At 38.8% G+C, this 15,467-nt stretch overlaps 1 protein-coding gene across 14 annotated transcripts in view; it reads left to right on the top strand.

Moving 5' to 3' along the window:
* FAM13A (family with sequence similarity 13 member A) overlaps positions 1 to 15,467 on the top strand; it is a 388,692-nt gene that overhangs the window by 315,145 nt on the left and 58,080 nt on the right. For 13 of the 14 annotated variants that reach the window (XM_021939093.2, XM_021939091.2, XM_021939090.2 and 10 more), the window contains 2 exons: positions 3,736 to 3,777; positions 6,417 to 6,596. In XM_021939093.2, coding sequence (XP_021794785.2) covers positions 3,736 to 3,777; positions 6,417 to 6,596 — 222 coding nt within the window. The remainder of the gene's footprint in view (positions 1 to 3,735; positions 3,778 to 6,416; positions 6,597 to 15,467) is intronic. The other variant, XM_021939100.2, reaches the window with a different exon arrangement.

Below are 15,467 nucleotides of genomic sequence, written 5' to 3'. Positions count from 1 at the left end.
AGAAGGAAATTTCTTTATCTTTCATTTTGTCTTATTTGCTTATTGTTTAAATGCTTATTGCCTTTTTGTCAGTGTCTTAGTTACGGAAGAAATCTCTATTGCTGTTGTTAAATATTCTTTAAAATTTTTTTAAGGGTGAATTGTTAAGTACATCCCACGGGAACTATGACAGTGGATACTTGAACTAAATACCAAAGTTATTTTGGTAACTAATAAACCATAAATTTATCTGATACTATGTCATAAAACTAAATATGCAGTCATAACCTTTTGTAATGATTTAAACTTTAGGCAGTAAGCTTGAACCTGAGATAGAACAATTTTTTGAGGTTTCTTTCAGAGGTAAAAGAAACCACAGAGATCACTAGCCAGACCTTTCATTTTCTGTGTGAAGAAACCAACCCAATGCAGCCAAGCTAACCAACAACCTGCCAGTGATTTTGTCTAATCAACCGCAGAGCCAAGACCAGAACTTTCTTTTCTGATTACCAATGGAAAATATCTTCTCATAATACTTTTTTTATAGGAATTCTATTAAAAGAACCTGAAATTATAGACTAGTTAAATATACCAGAAATTCCAAAGGACTATGAAAAACATCACACTTTATTCTAAAACTGTCCTAAAATAAATATACTAGCAAAAACATGAATATGGTTTAATTACTTGGTTTTATTATTGATTTATTTGTTTACTTTGGTATTCTGAGAAACGTGCTCTACAACTGATTTAGATGGTTCAGGTCATTTTTCTCTAAGCTGTTGGAGAAATTTCGATATGTTGACTTTTATTCACTGAGGTTAACATGAGTTTTCCGTATCATACCTTCATTACTTAGATTACAGTATTTAAAAATCATTATTGGGATATTTAAGTAATTGAAGTTTTAAAGAATTTTGGTTGCAAGGATATAGAGCTTCTGCCACTCAGTGTCTTCCACAAACCAACAGTATTAGAATCACTGAGGAATGTATTAGAAATGCAGTCTCAGCTTCCCCTCCCCAAGACCTAGGCCTGCTGAATCAGTCTGTATTAACAAGTGCCAAGGTGATTTCCTATGCACATTAAGAATGAAGAAGCACTTATTTAAAGAGTTAGAAATCTCAGACCCTCATCTTGTTTGTTGTTTCCTTGTCTTGTCTTTTCTTGCCTTTCTTTCATCACTCTCCCTTCATAGAAAATGAACATCAGAAGATCAGGATCTGCTTTAATAGTCAAAAAGAAGACAGTTCAAAACAATGTAGAAAGGATGAGAGGAAATACATGTCTTCATTCTGAGATGGCATAGGGGACTAACAAGCTAATGACATGTCTTTGGAATGTTTTTTAGCCTCTAGCAGATCCACATTCTTTACTCTCTTCTGAGTTTTCCCCGAGTCATTACTCACATGGGTCCCTGCTCTCAAAACCAAGGTTGTGTAACTGTACTGAGAAGTGGAGTATAGGAGTTAATTATATAGTGTTGAATTTACAGAGGGTGAGCCACAAAGTAGCAAAAGCAAGAACTGCTTGTTCCAGTTAAAGACAGAAAGCAGAAAGGGGTTTATTGTTGGTTATGTAGCCTGGGAACCACTATGAATAACAGGCATTGTAAGGCAGAAGAGAAATTGTTGTAATTAAAAGCAAAGTAAAATACCTAAGGCCAGGCCTCCATATCCAGAGATGACTATAGTGAGTAATGGATTGAAAGACAAGCTAGTGGAGTGATTAAGAGCTTAGACTCTGAGCTAAAACTTTTCTTGGTTCAAATCCCAGCTCATCTTATTTCTTGGCTCTATGGCTGTGGGTAAGTTATTTAACCTTTCTAACCTCTTCATCTGAAAACAGTAGTACCTCTTCATAGGGTTGTTGTAAATAAAAAGTGAAAGAAAATCTATGTAAAAAGTACTTAGCACAGTGTCTGGAACATAGTAGGTACGCAGTAAGTCTTAGGTGTTTGTATTTATTTATTTATCTTCTTAATTATTTAATACTTACTTGAATCAGCTTCCCTTTTACCTAATCACATGATTTTATGTGATTTTTCTGGGTTTCACCCATGGTCTGTGGCCATAACAAAGAGCTACAGCTTTAACTAAAGAAAATTGTCTTGGGCTAAAAGAGTAAACATTTTTTGATCACCTCTGGGATAATGACTACTATGGAAGACGTGATGGTGGTGGTAGTGGGAGGGAGTGTGATGAAAGAAAATGAGAAATATACAATCCCTTGAGGCATTGAGATTCTACATTGAAAGAGATGAGGTATACACTTACATGGGAGAAAAACCTGACAGATGATTCCCAAGCAACATATTCATATGTTGAAAATTATACCGTATAAATTAGAATGTTTGGAGTAGTTGAAAGACAACTATCATTATTGGTCCTTAACAACTTTGATTTTCTTTGAATGTCTTCTACAAAGAAGGAAAAGAACTATTAGAACTATTAGGTAGAACAATAGTTTGACACGACTAAAGATTGTCTCAAATCTGCTCAATATTTCACCTCTTATTTTAAAGCATAGACACTTTTAAATCTTGATTCAAAAGCCAACTAAACACTAGAGGGCAGATTGTGAGAATGTAATGTGTTAATACAATTAAAATAGCTGCCAGCCTCAACACTCATTGTGGTTATGTGAACATAAGTGCAGGCATGAGGGGGAAAGTTCCAAAGCTTGCTAACCTGATAGTGTTTTGTAATTTTACCATTCTACTTTGTGTTGACCACTTCTCAATACTTTTAAAAGAATTCAGGCTTTAGAAAAAATGGGAAAGTCATGAAAGTTTGTAAGTGCTCAACAAAAACATTATAAATTAGATGTTAAGCCGACACATTACAGAGCTTGAGATGCTTTCCATCCTGAGAAACTTAGGAAAAAAATGTGGCTTTGAAAATATGGTTTAGAAATAGTCATATAGAGGCTGGGCACGGTGGCTCATGCCTGTAATCCCAGCACTTTGGGAGGCCGAGGCGGGTGGATCATGAGGTCAGGAGATCGAGATCATCCTGGCTAACACGGTGAAACCCCGTCTCTACTAAAAATGCAAAAAATTAGCCGGGCGTGGCGACAGGCGCCTGTAGTCCCAGCTACTCGGGAGGCTGAGGCAGGAGAATGGCGTGAACCCGGGAGGCAGAGCTTGCAGTGAGCTGAGATCACGCCACTGCACTCCAGCCTGGGCGACTGAGCAAGACTCTGTCTCAAAAAAAAAAAAAAAAAGGAAACAAATAGTCATATAGAAGACAACATTGGTTCCTTGTTCTCTATCCCTGTGGTCCCCACTGCCCTCTGCCTGTTGAGAGCAGAGTTTTAGAAAGATGTTCTGTTTCCTGGCCTAAGAGGAGAAGGAAGGGAATGGATTTGGGCTGGGGAAAGATAGAAGTAGGTGAAGTGGGTGGCAGGAAGTCACTTGGCCACAACTGACATTTTAGGAAAATGAAAAGACCTTGAACTAGGGCTGCTGTGGCAATATGTTGACAGCTAAGAGATGGTTCTCCAAATTTACAGAATTGTCTGCCATGGACATCTTTTAAAAGGAGAAAAAGCCACTGTTATAAGCAAGCCGGGCCATCTCCATTTCTAGAAACAAGTGAAAATGAGCATCTTTCATTGGATGGTTAAACATTGTTTTGAGGATCACTTGGGAATGAGCTAATTTCTTTCAGCCTGCGATCCACTTCAGATGTTTGGTTCATCATCTCCGATCTTTCATCTAACCTGACTTTCTTTCTCTTTGCTTCTTTCCTGCAGTGCTCATGTACCCCAAGTCAGCAATGTGTCTGCAACCGGAGAGTAAGTTATTTGGATTGGGTTTTTGGGCTTTGGGTTTTATTTTTAATGCCCTTTCCCACTTATTAAACAGAAAAAAAAAAAAAGCAAGTCTAATGGTGTACAGTATTGGAAGATTCAGATAATAAGCAGCCAGTGACTTTTAGACTATATGGAGGAGAGGACTACATAGGTTTTCTTATTTGAGCTTCTGTATGTGTATTCCTACAGACGACTCCAACATTAGAAAACATGAGCTTTTTGTTTACTTCATTAAAAATAATGCCAGGATCATTTAATATTGGCAAGGAGTCTAATGTGCTTTGGGAAGCATCTTGCAATGGATAATGTAATTAAAAGTTAAACCATTAATCATGTCTTTACTCCTGCTTAGTTCATTTGACTGAACGTACATTGACTGAGTGCCTGCAACACACCAGGCACATGTTAGATGTGTAATGTCAAAGATGCCTTGGGCCCTGTCTTCAGGGATGTTATAGTCTAATAGGGATGCAGAAAAGAAAGCGAGTTAGTGATGGCAACAAGTCCCTGGTCCACAGGGCAGTGGCAGTACTCTCTTAATTATGTCATCACATGCTATTTCCTCCAAAGTCTTCCACTGACACTTAGACTAAACCTAAACTCCAGTTATCAGTCCTTGCTAACGCCTCTGACCATACTGCTCATTACAATTCAGCCACATGACCTGCTGTTCCCAGGGAGGGCCAACCTTATTGCTGCCTCAGAGACTTTGTGTTGGCTGTTCCTCAGCCTGACCAGCACTTTCTTATCATTCACTCCTTGTTCAAGTGTCATCTTATCCAGGATTCTATTCCTAACTACCCATATTCACTTGCCACCACTTTACTCAGTGTTTTAGAGAACTTATTACTATTGGAAATTACATTATTTCTTTATTATCTATCTTGCCCTACAGGAATGTAAGCTCTGTAAATACAAGGAGCTTGTCTGTCATATTCATTGCTATCTCCCTACTGCCTAGAAAAGTGCCTGGCATATATTAGGCACTAAGTAAATAGTCATCAAATGACGGAACAGCTCCTGGCCCACATATGTTTCCATCACACGTACCTGTTCTCCTTACTTGCTGGGACATGAGTGGGCCTTTTTGGAGCATCTTCTCTTGGCAAGGATCAGGTGTAGGAGGTGGGGTGGATGTGGTGTGATAGGGAGAAGAGAGAAGAATTAGAAGAAGCACTAGTTGAAATGAATTTGGATCTAACAGGATGGATTTCAATTTTTTTAATTCCTTGTTGGGAGAGAAAACAATCAGAGGGCAGGACTGACCTCCTTTGGCTTTGTCAGTTTCAAAGATATTCAAGAACTGCACCAAGACTGACATGTTCTTGCCTTTTTCATTTCCTAATAACCTTTCCTTATGGGTCTTGTATAGCTTGGAAAAGGTGCAGGGTTGTTCTGTTTAGGTATTTCCGTTTCATCTGGATGTTGGGTATGTTGTAGGAGGCCACCTCTGACATAATGCATATTATGGCTTCCTCATGAATATATTATTTATATATTATGTACATCTCTTATGTGTATATTAACTTACAATCCTCTGTACTGCAATTAAATAATCTTGAATCATTTGACACATGGAGTTCTATGTATAAAAGTTCTAATGCCCAACTTAATTGGACTATACTTCCTCATGATCTTAAAATATTTTTAATAAAATTTGAATAAGATAACTATGAGTGGATTATAAAACTGCATTTGAAAAATCTGAAATTAGTTAAGTTCTCAAAACACATTTTATTTAACTAAATGCTATTTCTCAGCCTGAGCATTTAGAATATATATATAGTTCTTTTTCAAGTGAAGAGAAACATGGTTTGAGGAGTCAGGAACTTTCCATACCAGCTTATTTGGAAATAATGTGGTGCTAAAAGAAAGTTTACACACCTTGAAAGATTCTACAGCTTTAAAAATTATTCCATTTATAGCTTGCCATGCACTTTTCAGCTCTTTGTGCTTATCTCTTTTCCTCAGGTTGAACAAAGTAAATCTATCCTTCCAATTTCAATAATATGTTTTGGGGTGTTTGCATGAATACAACTTTAATTATAAATATCATAATTGAATAGAGGTTAGGAAAGATTATGCCATGCTGTTATGAGTTCTAATTGTTCTGGTGAGTTTTTCCCCCAAATATCATTATTTTCATATAATTTGTCTTAGATTCTAAATAGATAATAGGCATCATAAAATTATTTGTGCCAGTTTGCTTTGCAAATCACTCTCTCTTCCTCTGTAGAATTGGTATGAAATTGCCTTTGTGAGAATAGGTCTACTGTTATTCTATGAGGGCAAAAAAAAATCTTTCCTCATTCTACTTTATATTAACTGACCCCGGTTTCCTGAATGCCTCATAATTGTTGCTAGACTTGCCATGAGCATTTCAGCAATACTAGCTTCACGAAGATGAGAAAGTTATTAAATTGGCAGAATTGTTTTCATTTAGTTTTGGTTTTAGCACATAATGCAGATATTTTTTAGATTAATGCCTCATCATTGCTCATGAAGTTCTAAAGACCTTCCATTGGAAATACAGGTGTTCCCAAAACTGTAGGCACATATTTTTTTAAGGTGATCACTGATGAACTTGACTGCTTGAATGACTCTGCATTCTTTTTTGCCAGACTCTTAGAAAGAACCATACGATCAGCTGTAGAACAACATCTTTTTGATGTTAATAACTCTGGAGGTCAAAGTTCAGAGGACTCAGAATCTGGAACACCATCAGCATCTTCTGCCACATCTGCCAGACAGCGCCGCCGCCAGTCCAAGGAGCAGGATGAAGTTCGACGTGGGAGAGACAAGTGAGTTGGCATTGATTCTTCTTAGTTGAGTTTTCTCTTCTTTGAAAAATATACACCCAAATTAGTCACTATGTTATAGTCATACCTCCTGGTCCTCTCCCATTTCAGTATTTGGGTTAAAACTTTAAGAGTTTTCAGTTTGCCTATTCTAAACTTAGCTACATTTGGAAATTTATAGGTGATTGCATAAATATTTCCATTTCATCCAGACATTTGGTATGTTGTTAGAAACCACCTCTGATTGAATACACCCTATGGCTTGCTCATAAATATCTTATTTAGAGGGATTCTGAACCATGGGTAGAGAAAGTTGCCATATGCTTGTCCAGAGGTATTTTTTTTTCTTGCTAGACAACATTAAGTTGACTATTTAGACTTGTTTATGAAGCAGCTGATTTCTCCATTATATTTATGTGATTAAATAGTCAGATATCACTATAATACTCTTAACATTTGATTATGTTTTAGTATAAGAAAAGTTAGGCTTAAATCTACTCAAAAAATGAAAAGCTTAAGTTCTCTATTATAATAATCACTAATTTTAAGGCATTCTCATAGTATGAATTTTAAGAACAGTGTTACAAAGAGCTTTATTCTCCATGAGAAAAGATTTAATAAAATACAGATGAGCAATTGCCATTTATGTTATTTAATAATCATGATTTAAATTGTCAAGGAAAATAAATTTATATAGAGAATAGACTATGCAGATATTCCTATATTTTCCCTGAAAGTTCCAAGGTTATTTTTATTGACTGTAGCCTTTAGCCTCTTTATGGTTGTTGTTTTGAACTCCTTATTAAATGTCAAAAACTAAACTGAACCAGACCCTAGCCCTCCTCATTCTTTTTCTTTCTTTTCTTTTTCAGTTTTTAATTTTTATGAATATATAATAGTCATACACCCCTCATTCTCATTCTTTTTCACCTAGACTCATAATCTACATTAAACCCTTTATGGAGAAAGCAAAAAAGCTTTGTTTTGTTTAAAGAAAAACACAAAAGATAAACAGTATAAATAAGTTTCATTCTGTGCCTCACCGAGATGTTTAAGTGCTATATTAGCAAATGTAACTTTAGAAATAGAGCGGTATCAATAATATAACCCACTGATTTACAGGTAGCATATGCAGTACTTTTCAAATAAATTCTCATGGAGCTGGTGGATAGAATAGTTGTAATATTCCATTTAGAAAATAGAAAAATTATAATACAGGAGATATTTACATTTCTTCTATCCTGTGGCATGACATGAGATATTTACATTTAAAATTAGGTACTGGCATGTTTATAGAAAATGTTTAGAAATATAATTAGTTTATGTACTACCTCTAATATGTTGTACAGAAAGCACAAATTATTCATTTAACACTGTTCTTATCCTCTGCCTCATTTTTTCCTGAGGAGTATGTAGCAACATTTTGCATTTTAAAAATATCCTCAGTGTGTCACGATATCCTGCTTTCCACCCTCTTTGTTTGGACAGAGGGCTAGCAGGTGGAGGTGGGAAGTGGTGGGGAGCATGAGAGAGAACAGAGTGTGATGGTGCTGTTGGTGGATGCTTGGCAGCAGGTCTCGGGGAGGACAGTGGAGGTAAAAACAGATGAGGGCCAGACAGGGCAGGGAAATGTGAAGCACAGCCTCACCTCTCCTGAAGAATTTAAATAGAGAACTTCCCAAGCCCAGGGACATTTCTAGCATAAGTTATCTTGATTGTTTTTTTACCAGCAACATCAGGAGAACAAAAGGAGATGGGGAATGGTAGCTGAGTGATGGTCTGAAGACTATACCCATGAAACCCTAGCCTTTCCCTTAGTTGTTCTTCTCTTGCTATTGCCTTCACCACTCCTCCTGGTCAAATTACAGTTGGGCATTGAGGAAGAGAATCTTGGGGTGCAAATAGTACCTAACCTGACACACTGTGACACAATCGTGTCTTGATAGTCCTTCAACTCTCAGTCCACACTGAACGGCTTCTCTTAGCTCTCCAGGTCTTTGGAAGAGTGAGACCCTTATCTCTCAAAGCCCCCAGATCCCCTAATTTTGTCTGGTCTAGCTTCGACCGTAGGTCAGTAGTCATTTCCTGCAGCCCTTCTCCCCTCATCTTCATGCTGGGTTCTGTCATCCTTTCATTCAACTTCCTTGACCCAGCGTTCTCATTCCACTTATTTCTTCCCACCTCCACTCTTTTCCTTTTGCACATCTGCTTGCTTGAAATACTTTTCCAGCAGGCTGATTCTTTCAGCATCTCCTCTTTGGTGTCAGATTTCTTTTAACCTTCCTTTCAATGAGCCACTGCCATAAACGTCTTCTCCAGTATCTCCAGAAGAGTCATGAACATGCCATAAATTATAAGAAGGTCAAGAATCATTAATATAGCCTACAGTCAATGAGTTTATCATAGTATATGCTTCTATACAATTGATTCATTTAAGATTTTTCACAAGTCTTTATTCAAAAAATAAGGAAAGATTAAGCTAGGCTGTAATATTCTATTCAAAACTATAAGCTTTTTGAAGTGGTTAAAAAGTGTTTAGAAACATAGGAATTTATATTATTATCTATTATTTTGCCTCTAGTAACTTAGAGATGCAACAAATTACAAAGTATTCTTGGGGGGGGGGGGGGGGCGGAGCAAGATGGCCAAATAGGAACAGCTCCAGTCTCCAACTCCCAGCAAGAGCGACACAGAAGACCGGTGATTTCTGCATTTTCAACTGAGGTACTGGGTTCATCTCACTAGGGAGTGCCAGACAATCGGTGCTGGTCAGCTGCTGCAGCCCAACCAGCGAGAGCTGAAGCAGGGCGAGGCATCGCCTCACCTGGGAAGCGCAAGGGGAAAGAGAATCCCTTTTCCTAGCCAGGGGAACTGAGACACACAACACCTGGAAAATCGAGTAACTCCCACCCCAATACTGCGCTTTAAGCAAACAGGCACACCAGGAGATTATATCCCACACCTGGCCGGGAGGGTCCCACGCCCACAGAGCCTCCCTCATTGCTAGCACAGCAGTCTGCGATCTAACCGCAAGGCAGCAGTGAGGCTGGGGAGGGGCGCCCGCCATTGCTGAGGCTTAAGTAGGTAAACAAAGCCGCTGGGAAGCTCGAACTGGGTGGAGCACACAGCAGCTCAAGGAAACCTGCCTGTCTCTGTAAACTCCACCTCTGGGGACAGGGCACAGATAACAACAAAAGCAGCAGAAACCTCTGCAGACGCAAACGACTCTGTCTGACAGCTTCGAAGAGAGCAGTGGATATCCCAACATGGAGGTTGAGATCTGACAAGGGACAGACTGCCTGCTCAAGTGGGTCCCTGACCCCTGAGTAGCCTAATCTCGGGAGACATCCCCACTAGGCAGTCTGACACCCCACACTCACAGGGTGGAGTAAACCTGAGAGGAAGCCTCCAAAGCAAGAGTCAGACAGGTACACTCGCTGTTCAGCAAGCAATATTCTATCTTCTGCAGCCTCTGCTGCTGACACCCAGGCAAACAGGGTCTGAGTGGACCTCAGCAATCTCCAACAGACTCTGCAGCTGAGGGTCCTGACTGTTAGAAGGAAAAACTATCAAACAGGAAGACACCCACACCAAAACCCTCCCCATCATACCATCATCATCAAAGACCGGTGAGGCAGATAAAACCACAAAGATGAGGAAAAGCAGGGCAGAAAAGCTGGAAATTAAAACAAGAGCGATCTCCTGGCAAAGGAGCCCGAGCTCACGGGCCAGCAACGGATCAAAAGCTTGGACGGAGAATGACTTGACGAGATGAGAGAAGAAGGTTTAGTCCATCAAACTTCAGAGCTAAAGGAGGAATTGTTAATATACCCAGCTTAAAAGAAACTAAAAATCTTGAAAAAAAAAGTGAAGAATTGATACAGAGTAATTAATGCAGAGAAGGTCATAAACTTAAATGAAAGATGAAAACCATGACACGAGAAATAATGCGACAAATGCACAAGTTTGGCAACCCACTGACCAACTGGAAGAAAGAGTATCAGCCATTGAGGATCAAATGAACGAAATGCCGGTGAAGAGAAACCAAAGAAAAAGAAGAAAAAAGAAATGAACAAAGCCTGCAAGAAGTATAAGATTATGTAAAACATCTCAAATCTACGCCTGATTGGGGTACCTGAAAGTGAGGGGAAGATGGAACCAAGTTGGAAAACACCTTTCAGGATATCCAGGAGAACTTCCCCTCAACCTAGTAGGTAGGCCAACATTCAAATCCAGGAAATATGAGAACGCCACAAAGATACCGAGAAGAGCAACTCCACATAATTGCCAGATTCACCAAAGTTGAAATGAAGGAAAAATTTTAAGAGCAGCCAGAGAGAAAGGTCGGGTTACCCACGAAGGGAAGCCCATCGACTGGCCAGCAGATCTCTCGGCAGAAACTCTTACAGGCCAGAAGAGAGTGGGGGCCAATATTCAACATTCTTAAAGAAAAGAATTTTCAACCCAGAATTTCATATCCAGCCAAACTAAGTTTCATCATGAAGGAGAAATAAAATCCTTTACAGACAAGCAAAGGCTGAGAGGATTTTTGTCACCACTTCAGGCCTGCCTTACAAGAGACCCTGAAGGAAGCACTCAACATGGAAAGGGAACAACTGGTACCAGCCATTGCAAAACATGCCAAAATGTAAAGACCATCGAGGCTAGGAAGAAACAGCATCAACTAATGAGCAAAATAACCAGTTAATATCATAATGGCAGGATCAAGTTCACACATAACAATATTAACCTTAAATGTAAATGGACTAAATGCTCCAATTAAAGACACATAGACTGGCAAACTGGATAAAGAGTCAAGACCCATCAGTCTGTTGTATTCAGGAGACACATCTCACACGCAGAGACATACATAGGGCTCAAAATAAAGGGGTAGAGGAAGATTTACCAAGCAAATGGAGAACAAAAAGAAAGTAGGTTGCAATACTATCTCTGATAAAACAGACTTTAAACCACCAAGATCAAAGAGACAAAGAAGGCCATTACATAATGGTAAATGGATCAATTCAACAGGAAGAGCTTTCAACTATCCAAATATATGCACCCAATACAGGAGCAATCTAGATTCATAAAGCAAGTCCTTAGAGACTTACAAAGAGACTTAGACTCCCATACAATAATAATGGGAGACTTCAACACTCCACTGTCAACATTAGACAGATCAACTAGCAAGAAAGCTAACAAAGGATATCCAGGAATTGAACTCATCTCAAGCAGACCACACAGACACACTATAGAACTCTCCTCCCCAAATCAACAGAATATACATTCTTTCAGCACCACATCGCACTCATTCCAAAATTGACCACATAATTGGAAGCAAAGCACCTCAGCAAATGTACAAGACCAGAAATTATAACAAACTGTCTCAGACCACAGTAAATCAAATCCAGAACTCAGGACTAAGAAACTCAATCAAAACGCTCTCAACTAAGGGAAACTGAACAACCTGCTCCTGAATGACTACTGTACATAACAAAATGAAGGCAGAAATAAAGATGTTCTGTGAAACCAACAGAACCAAGATACAACATACCAGAATCTCTGGGACACATTTAAAGTGTAGAGGGAAATTTATAGCACCAAATGCCTACAAGAGAAAGCAGGAAAGATCTAAAATTGACACTCTAACATCACAATTAAAAAAGATCTAGAGAAGCAAGAGCAAACACATTCAAAAGCTAAAGGAAGGCAAGGAAATAACTAAGATCAGAGCAGAACTGAAGGAGATAGAGACACAAAACCTCCAAAAAATCAATGAATCCAGGAGCTGGTTTTGAAAAGATCAACAAAATTGACAGACCGCTAGCAAGACTAATAAAGAAGAAAAGAGAGAAGAATCAAATAGACTCCAATAAAAATGATAAAGGGGATATCACCTCACCGACCACAGAAATACAAACTACCATCAGAGAATACTCATAACACCTCACGCTAAATAAACTAGAAAATCTAGAAGAAATGGATAATTTCCTGACACTTTACACTCTTCCAAGACTAAACCAGGAAGAAGTTGAATCCCTGAATAGACCAATAGCAGGCTCTGGAAATTGGAGGCAATACCACAGCCTACCAACCAAAAAAAAAGTCCAGACCAGATGGATTCACAGGTGAATTTACCAGAGGTTCAGCGGAGGAGCTGGTAACATCCTGGTACCAGGAGGTTCAAGCTGGAGCTGATACTGTGACCTGGTACCTTGTCTGCTGAGCTGGTACCAGGAGTATGTACCACTTGAAACTATTCCAATCAATAGAAAAGAGGGAATCCTCCTAACCATTTTTATGAGGCCAACATCATCCTGATACCAAAGCCTGGCAGAGACATTAACATAAAAAAGAGAATTTTAGACCAATATCCTTGATGAACATCGATGCAAAATCCTCAATAAAATACTGGCAAAACCTGGATCTCAGCAGCACATCAAAAGCTTATCCACCATGATCAAGGGGCTTCATCCCTGGGATGCAAGGTTGGTTCAACATTCGTAAATCAATAAACATAATCCAAAGCATATAAACAGAACCAAAGACAAGAACCACATGATTATCTCAATAGATGCAGAAAAGGCTTTTTGACAAAAATTCAACAACCCTTCATGCTGAAAACGCCACCCGGTATTGATGGAGCCGCATCAAAATCCTGGGCAAGAGCTTATTTATGACAAACCCACAGCTAATATCATCCTGAATGGGCAAAACTGGAAAAATTCCTTTGAAATTGGAAGAAGACAGGGATGCCTCTCACCACTCCTATTCAACATAGTAGTTGGAAGTTCTGGCTAGTAACTGTAAGAGAAAGAAATCAAGGGTATTCAGTTAGGAAAGAAGAAGTCAAATTGTCCCTCTTATAGATGACATGATTGTATATTTAGAGAACCCCATTGTCTCAGCCCAAAATCTCCTTTTAAGCTGATAAGCAACTTCAGCAAAGTCTCAGGATACAAAATTAATATGCAAAATCACAAGCATTCTTATACACCAGTAACAGACAAACAGAGAGCCAAATCATGAATGAAATTTCCATTCACAAATTGCTTCAAAGAGAATCAAATACCTAGGGAATCCAACTTACAAGGGATGTAAAGGACCTCTTCAAGGAGAACTACAAAACCACTGCTCAGTGAAATAAAAGAGGACACAAACAAATGGAAGAACATACCATGCTCATGGATGGAAAGAATCAATATCGCGGAAATGGCCATACTGCCCAAGGTTATTTATAGATTCAATGCCATCCCCATCAAGTTACCAATGAGTTTCTTCACAGAATTGAAACTGCTTTAAAGTTCATATGGAACCAAAAGAGCCCGTGACGCTAAGACAATCCTAAGTCAAAAGAACAAAGAGTTGGAGGCATCACACTATGTGACTTCAAACTATACTACAAGGCTACAGTAACCAAAAACAGCATGGTACTGCGTACCAAAACAGAGAGAGTAGACCAATGGAACAGAACAGAGTCCTCAGAAATAATACCACACATCTACAGCCATCTGATCTTTTTACAAACCTGAGAGAAAACAAGAAATTAGGGAAAGGATTCTATTTAATAAATGGTCGAAAATTGGCTAGCCATAAGTAGAAAAGCTGAAACTGATCCTTTCCTTACTCCCCATAATGAAAATTAATTCAAGATGGATTAGAGACTTAAATGTTAGACTCCATACCATAAAACCCTAGAGGAAACCCTAGGTAGTACATTCAGACATAGGCATGGGCAAAGACTCTTGTCTAAAACACCAAAAGCAACGGCAGCAAAAGCCAAAATTGACAAATGGATCTCATTAAACTGAAAAGCTTCTGTACAGCAAAAGAAACTACCATCAGAGTGAACAGGCAACCTACAGAATGGGAGAAAATTTTGCAATCTACCTATCTGACAAAGGGCTAATATCCAGAACCTACAAAAGAACTCAAACAAATTTACAAGAAACAACAACCCCATCAAAAGTGCGTGGATATGAAACAGACATTTCTCAAAGAAGACATTCATACAGCCAACAGACACATGAAAATGCTCATCATCACTGGCCATCAGAGAAATGCAAATCAAAACCACAATGAGATACCATCTCACACCAGTTAGAATGGCGATCATGAAAAAAGTCAGGAACAACAGGTGCTGAAGAGGATGTGGAGAATAGGGAACACTTTTACACTGTTGTGGATTGTAAACTAAGTTCAACCATTATTATGGAAAAACAGTATGGCGATTCCTCAAGGATCTAGAACTAGATAAAACATATGACCCAGCCATCCATTACTGGGTATATACCCAAAGGATTATAAATCATGCTGCTATAAAGACACATGCAATACATATGTTCATTATGCACTATTCACAATAGCAAAGACTTGGAATCAACCCAAATGTGTCCGTCAGTGACAGACTGGATTATTAAGAAAATGTGGTACCATATACACCATGGAATACTATGCAGCCATAAAAGGATGAGTTTTAGTCCTTGTAGGGACATGGATGCAGCTGGAAACCATCATTCTTAGCAAACTATCACAAGAACAGAAAACCAAAACACCGCGATGTTCTCACTCACAGGTGGGAACTGAACAATGAGATCACTTGGACTCGAAGGGGAACATCACACACCGGGCCTATCATGGGAGCCGGGACGGGAGGGATTGCATTGGGAGTTATACCGATGTAAATGACGAAGTTGTTGCGCTGATGAAGCTGATGGGCAGCACAGCAACATGGCACAAGTATACATATAACAAACCTGCACCGCACATGTACCCTCTAGAACTTAAAAGTATAATAATAATAATAATAATAATAAAAGTAAAAAGTATTCTTGAAGAAGCCAGTGATGACTATATTTCAAGATGAGTAAAAGA

This window comes from Papio anubis, chromosome 3, assembly GCF_008728515.1.
Source record: "Papio anubis isolate 15944 chromosome 3, Panubis1.0, whole genome shotgun sequence".
Taxonomy (NCBI): domain Eukaryota; kingdom Metazoa; phylum Chordata; class Mammalia; order Primates; family Cercopithecidae; genus Papio; species Papio anubis.
The sequence above is the reverse complement of the archived record's forward strand: the minus strand, read 5'-3'. Positions and strand labels throughout refer to the sequence as shown.